Source organism: Lottia gigantea (genome assembly GCF_000327385.1).
Source record: "Lottia gigantea unplaced genomic scaffold LOTGIsca_47, whole genome shotgun sequence".
Lineage (NCBI taxonomy): Eukaryota > Metazoa > Mollusca > Gastropoda > Lottiidae > Lottia > Lottia gigantea.
Genome location: NW_008709640.1, coordinates 505,537 through 513,230, shown reverse-complemented (window position 1 = coordinate 513,230; position 7,694 = coordinate 505,537). Strand labels below are relative to the sequence as shown.

General features: G+C 31.9%; 1 protein-coding gene across 1 annotated transcript; it reads left to right on the top strand.

Annotated features, from left to right (window-relative positions):
• Positions 1-2,846: 2,846 nt before the first annotated feature.
• Positions 2,847-6,107, top strand: LOTGIDRAFT_124699 (hypothetical protein; the record flags this gene model as incomplete). Its single annotated transcript, XM_009061282.1, has 9 exons — positions 2,847-3,042; positions 3,190-3,345; positions 3,797-3,973; positions 4,257-4,367; positions 4,468-4,577; positions 4,835-4,921; positions 5,238-5,345; positions 5,493-5,665; positions 5,984-6,107. The coding sequence occupies 9 exons, from the start codon at positions 2,847-2,849 to the stop codon at positions 6,105-6,107; spliced, it is 1,242 nt and encodes a 413-aa protein (XP_009059530.1).
• Positions 6,108-7,694: the final 1,587 nt, after the last annotated feature.

Sequence of the window (7,694 nt, the reverse complement as noted above, 5' to 3'; positions counted from 1 at the left end):
ATTTAATAAGATTACAAAGAGATATGATAACTTCTAGTTCTAACACCTTTCAAGCTAATGGTTTCTAAGAATGATGAAGGTTGTCATTTGTAATCCAATTTGTATATTTATTTGTATTATGTCTTCAATACTTCATCGTAAGTCTCTACATATTATTTTTTTCAGACATCAAATCACCAAGGTGTACCTGTTCCTCCGCCCCCACCAGTACCTAGTAACAATACTATTAAAACACCCGGTGGAGGTAGTACAGTGACTACTGGTTCAACACCTAATGTAGCTGTCTCTAGTAGAGAGGCTATTAGAGCTAGAGCACGTGCAGGTAAATTTTCACTTTCTTTTAAGATATGTAAATATTTATTCTTAAACAATTAAGAGGTACAATACAGTTTTCAAAGCATCTGTACATAAAAATCTTCATGATTTCCAAGACTTTAGATTTAAAGTTTTCAGTCTATGGTTTTGGCATAATTTGGTTCTATTAAAAAACAATGACTCAGTTTGATTAAGAAATAGGATCAGATCATTTTGAACTTTATAAGGAACATTACTGAAACATTGGCCTTGGCTGGCTGTTTCAAATGTTCTGATATTCACTATTATCAGTTATGAACTCTTGGCTATTGATGGCCAAAACATTCAGTGTCCTATTTAATATTATTTTGTCATAATAGACAGTAGTGATGTTGAAATGGAAGAAACTGCTGATAATCAATCTCATAATGATGATAATGATCAAATGGATACCAATGAGAATGATGTTCTCAATGATCAAATCAAAGATGATTTTCTCAATGATCAAATCAAGGATGATGTTGTCAATGATCAAATCAAGGATGATGTTGTCAATGATCAAATCAAGGATAATGGCAGTGATAATGATAAATCTTGTCATGATTCAATGGATAATGATCATGAGTGTAATAAAAATGATAAGAAAGAAGGTATTCTGATCAACTAGTTGGTTATGGAATGCATAATATTCTGTGTTTGAAAGTTCTGTTCTTTTACACTGTTTACCTTTTGAGATTTCAGTATTTTTTTGGGTGATTTTTTATTTAGCATTTTAACTTTTTAACAGATCAATTGTTGCATATATATATATATTTTTGACTGATATGTTAATGACACATTTATTCCACAATTCTAAGTTATTTCTATTTTTACACTGAATATGTACAATGTCTAAACTTTTATTGACAAAATTTTCACTTTTTGCATTTATTCCACAGGCTTTGCATTTCTTTCCTTTTATTTCCTTTTTTGTCCTTAAAAATCTTTTTGCATTTAGGTTTATGCTGGAACTTACTGACATTTTTTTGGTATTTAATCTTCCAATTGAAATGTTTTTTATCTTTCAATTTTCTTTGTAACTTTTATAAACTAAAGCTTACATTAGTATTGATTATAATTTAAATTTAAGATAATAAAATATATTTCTCTTTGTACTCGGACGATGTAGATATGTACTATCTTTAGTGTTGAATTGTAAGCGTGTAAATTTTGATTCCAGATTTTGATGATAAATTGGCAGCAATGGGATTTGAAGTTGGACAAGATCCTGCCAGTCCAGTAGCTACTTATCACTTTAAGAAAGGTCAAAGTTCATCATCAAGTGGTGAAGAAAACAGGAAGGTACAAGGACTTCCTCCAAAACCAGTTACAACCAAGCCTCCACCTTCACCAACATTACAACAGAAACAGACAGCTGGACGTACTAACAGTATATATGGTATTATATCTAAACCGAAACCCTCCCAACACAATCCTGTACCCAGTAAACAGAAATTTAATGATAGTTTTGATAGTGATGATGATGACCAGGAAGTTGTGATGCGAAGAAAAGCTCAACCTCCACAATGTGAGACCACTGACACAGACCCTACAACAGAATCAGAAGATGATATGGTAGCTTCCTCAACTGAGTGTGAGTCAGAGTTCAACCCTGAACCACGACGAGCACCAGTTGAAGAGTTTTTTGAAGATGATGGTGATGATTTAAGTTTATGTCAGTTTGTACCAGCATCAGTAAGGAGAGAGAGTGTATTACCACATGAAGCTGGTAGTAACCGACAGAGTATGTGTAGTACTACTAGTTTTGATAGTTATGATGATTCAGTTGTTGAAGATTATAATAAACATATTAGGAAGAATTCGAAGAGAGTTGTCAAGGGAGCATGTAGTATGATAAGTGTTACCAGTCAGAGTAGTGCAGATAGCCAGGAACAAACATTTGATGGTGATGATGATGATAAAGCTGATATTGATGATCTGTTAGATGAAGCAATGGATTCTGAAGATTCTGATGCACCAGTTCCAGCACCGGTAAGTAATACTATAATGTGAAGCCAAAACTATTAAGACAGATGCAGGGTCTGTAGGGTTGATACAGGAAATGCTATTCTAAACTCTGAAGTTTTGAAAGGAGTTCTTTATTTCAAGAGGTATACATTGTCTGTTGTATTTTCAGAGAAGAAGATATGAACATAGATCAGAAGAACCAACTTCTCCATTGATTTACAGTGTCAGTATGTACAGATCTAAACGGTATGTATTTATGTGTCCATGACATAGATTCAAGGATCTTGCTAACAGAGATGAGAATAATATTATTCAATGGGATCATGGTTCATTTTACTGGTAGAGTCTTTACACATAAACTTGTATCAATGAAACAATCCAGTGTAAGCTTTCTTCTTGATTTATGAGTTCTTCAACACCTATTGTTTGTAAACTTAATCATCATTTCCATTTGAAGCTATAATGATGAGCCCCCGGCAGCTAAAATGAAGATTGTACGTAATAGTGATTATACACATAGTGGTGTAGAGGAAGAAGAGGTACAGATGCCACAACAACCACCAGCTCCAGTATCTAGAAAATCATTAAAAGAAAGAATAGATGAGTTACAGGAATTGGTCCAACAAGAACAAAACATTATAATGCAGACTAGTAATGCACTAAATCAGTGCTGCAGTGGGAATTCAGCTTTTGTTGGTTCTTCTGAACAAGTTGAATGCAATAGATTGTTGCTTATTTCTTGTAAGTACTAGCAAATATTTTTTTCTGCGTTGGCAATTTCAGAAATATTTCTTGCGCAGTTCAGCTGGGTATCAAATTCATCCTTAATACAGAATAACTAAATTCCTTCTTCTTGACCAAAGCATTATTTGAATTATCTGTTTTCAGGTCAGAAACGTCAAGCCTATTTAACAGAGATACAGAGATTACGTGATACTGGTAAATTAGAAGTTAATAATGGTGGACCTAAAGGCTCATTAACTATAAGTGATATTAGACTACCATTGAAGAAAGAATTTGTTACCAAAATTGGCTCTACTCAAGGTACTTTACAATCAATATTTTTTTTTAATTCCTTGATGCGGAGAAATACAAGCACTTCATTTAGAATGTTTTTTTTATTTTAACTTGCAGCTACCCATAATATGCATGAGAGGATTTTAATAACTTATTATAACATGCTTTAGATCAATAAAAATCAATATGACAAATAATCGTTTCTGATGTCTCGAGCATGTCCTAATAAGTTATTCAAATTCTCCCGTTTAGAATCATGGATTAAAGCAAGATAAAAAGCATGATAAAAGTGGAGTGTTGATGGGTCAAATTTCCACTTAACAGATTTTGTTTAATTTACCTTTCCCTAGCATAATGATCCAATGCAGATTGAACTACTTAACTCTGTAATATCTCAACTAAATATCATATAGACTGACATGGAAGTTATATTTAGATTGATGATACAATTATTGGTTTGATACATTGTCTATTACAGATACAATAACCTATTATTTTGTATTATTAATACATAATGGACCACAGTTGATATTTACTCAGATGTTGTCTACACATGACCCAATGATGAGAGGCAGTCTAGATTTCCCTAATCTTATTAAAATTAATGGTATTGATGGTAACTTTAATCTAGATATTGAAATCTTTGGCATGGTAAGTAAACCTCCTCAATAATTACCTTAAGTTTCATTTCTTTTTACTCATTTGCCTCCTCTGAAGTAATTTTGACACTGGCAGATTGCAGTGGTCTACGTCAACGACAAAATCTGGCATTTAAATATCTGGCATATGGATTGAACAGTGTCCAGACTTAAATTGTCGTCTAGAGTGCAAGTAATCCTATCGTATGTCAATCTCAACCAATTCTGGGCATATGTCAAAAGATCAGTCAGTGTGTGCCAGACTTAAACCATTCTTTGTGTTATTTCTCTTCCAGTCAGTGTCTAAGGAACAAATTGGTAAAGATAAGAAACGAAAGACACCCAAGAAAAGTAAAGGTGGTTTACCATGTAAGTTTCCTACTTTTTCATGTGCTTTAAAATCTGTAATGTGTCTTGTAATCAGAAAAGGAAGTAGACACACCAGTGCTGTTCTGAAACAATTTTGAATTTTTCCAAGGCTAATAACGATTTAATGTTTCTGTGTTTTCAGTACAGAGTCCTGGTGGTCCAATGGCTGTTAGAACAACTAGTTTCAGTTTAATAACATCATTGAATATTAATATGAAAAGTCTTGATAGAACTTCATTTGAATTAAACAGGGTAGGTTTTAATATATTTTTGTTACTCAGAATGCAAATGCAACATATTTATATATGCTCTAATTACACAACGTTATTAAGAATGACACTTCTAATTTGCACTGGCTCAATTTCAAGTCAAACTTTGATAGGTGAAGCTATTTGTAAATGCCCTAAACTAAAACCTGACATTTTATAGCCATTGTATGTATACAGTCATACTGCTGTTATGTTTATGCTTTTAATGTAGATTTGACTTTAATTGTTATAATTTTTCAGTTGCCATATTTATCACCATTACATGGTACAATATTTATGAGATTGAAATGCTTAATGGAAGCCAGTGTGGAAGAGAGAGGTTTCTTGGTGAGTTTTTAGATAAATTTTTCTTCCACTCATTAAGACAAGTCAATCCTTATTGCTTTGTCTTAAAAATTATTTCCCTTGAAAATTGCCTTAAATACATGTTATACATATTAACTTGACAAACCCAATCACAGAGTTGCATGAGGGGTTCTGGATGAGTGAGAGTGCCATGCTATGGAGCTCTAATTCAAGATGATTTGTGGACTCTAGAACTTAAAGCTAATAGGTTAAAATCTCTCTCTACTGAGTCCATGCCCCAATACAGTTCATATAATAAATTGGATATGGGAATCAATTTGTATTATTAATTCTACAGACTATGTTTGAAGATGTCAGTGGTTTAGGAGCCTGGCATAGAAGATGGATTGCCTTATCTAATAATAAATTATCATATTGGAAATATCCTGATGATGAGTCCAGAAAGGTAAGTTCATTTAACTCTGTCATCTCATTTAGCAGTGCTAATTTCTTTCTTAAATGTATCTCAAAAGTTAATCAAAGTTTGTCCAGTTTTTTGTGTATGTCATTGCTGATCGTGTTATTAATGAAACAATGTATTTTACCATTTTAGGATCCTATAGGATTTATAGATTTAAAGAGATGTATTACAGAGAAGATAGGGTTAATACCAAGAGATATTTGTGCAAGACCAAATACATTTGAATTGGTAACGGTACGTCAACCTGTCCGTGGTGAACAAGATACATTAGTTACTAAAACATATAATACTATGACTACACACAAGTAAGTTCTGATTTGTTACTTGATGCATAGCTAGAAAGCTTTACAGCACATATTAGTTACAGATGACAATTCTTATCATCCAATTAAACAGAGCTCATCACATACTAATGACCTATTTCAGATGCAGGACAACTAGTTTTGTAATGAGGTGTCTAAGTAAAGTAAGTGAACTCACTGTACATTAGTGAGGATTGAGGAATCTGCAACATAAATATTCATTTCGAACGTTATTTGCTCTATACTTTGATGTCTTGTATGAGTATATAAAGAACTATAATTTATTGCATTATATCATTTTTATATATTTTTCTTTTACAGAGTAATGTTATCAGCTGATACTAAAGAAGAAAGAATAGTGTGGTGTAACAAAATAAACAGAGCTTTGGTTAATATTAGAACCTGGAATTCAGACGCTTTACGACCAATTAAAACTAATCGTTAATTAACCAAGTGCAATTAATATTTAATCTATGGTGCATAATGTTTAGATGTGCTTTGTGTATAACATTCTTGCCAATATTTTTGAATACTATATATGGCAAATGTATTGAAATCAATGTATTAGCAAATGACTATATATCAGAAGAACTTTTCTTGAACTTAGCATTTTCACAATGTCAAGTTAGTACGTACTTCGTACTTATATCTTGACTGTAATACTTAACTTTCTGGTAACATGGAAGTCTGCAAAGGAAGCGATTGGGTTGGATTTTAGGCTTGTGAATTCAGCCAATCGGAGGCCTCGAATATAAAGCCATAATGTTTTCATCCTTTGGCTCTGATTGGCTCCATTCGCTGGCGTACAATCCAATGGTATCGCTGAATTTCATAAGTTGGTAATAGCTTGACATTGTGAAGATGGAATGTAGATGCCATTATTTTTCTAGTGCTTCCATCTTTAATTTTATTTAGGATTTTCTTATTTTTTGAGTTATCTTTAATCTATGTGTTCGTGTTGTCATTGATCATGTTTATTTAATCTCTACCTGTGATTGATCAGTGGTTTTTCATCTTTCCTCACAATCAATATAAACATGTGTATTTAAATTACTTTTAGTTAGATAATTGTCATGTGACAGTTAAAAGTATGTCTATGTCTAATTGGTTGGCGTAACCTAGTCTTACTTTTCACAATGAAAATTGGACATCAGTCACCCTAAATTCAAAAGTCTGAAATCTATTAAATTGTTATCACTTCTGATTCCTACAATAATTTGAAGTTGTAGATGAACCAGGTGTCAGATTCTCATTCAAGGGAGTGATACATATAGGGAATAATTAGACAACTTTGCTCCAAAAAGCTGTCCATTCAAACGTATCTTTCAATCTGTACTTTGTTTTCCACATGAGTAGCATATTTCTCCTTCTTAAAACTTTCTTTTCTTTTGAGTTTATCTGTTCAATGAACATTGTAAATTGTCTGTGAGGTCTATTTCATGTAAAATAGTGTAAATAAATGTAAAATATATCATTTATACTTAAAGGGATATCTGCAATATTCAATAATATCTATATATTTGTTATTTCATGTAACATATACCAATACCTAATTACAATATATAAATTATAAAAATTGTATTGAATAGTGACTGTACAAACTGGTCAAACTGTACAAAAACAGTATTTTGTTGACGTTTAATTCAGTTGTTGCTGAATTCAAAAATGAAAAATATTATGGAATATACAGATTATGGGCATTTTAAATATAACCATCATTTGTGTGCCCTCAGTTTTTATGTGGTTAGTGTTGAAGTTAATATTTGATGGTAAATTAAGTTGTATTATTATATAATGGTAAATATAAGATGTAATAAGTACTACTCTTTCAGTGATACTGCTACAGTATATCTGAGACCTATTTATATATGTATAAAATACTGTAGAAACTAAATAAACATATAATATACATTCTGCTCTATTTATTTATATGCAAACGTTGTCCACATATACAGAATTTAATAAGGTACTGGCAAAATTCATCTTACTGATTTCACTGTATTGTTCATTCTTCAAATCAAACAGAAGTCAT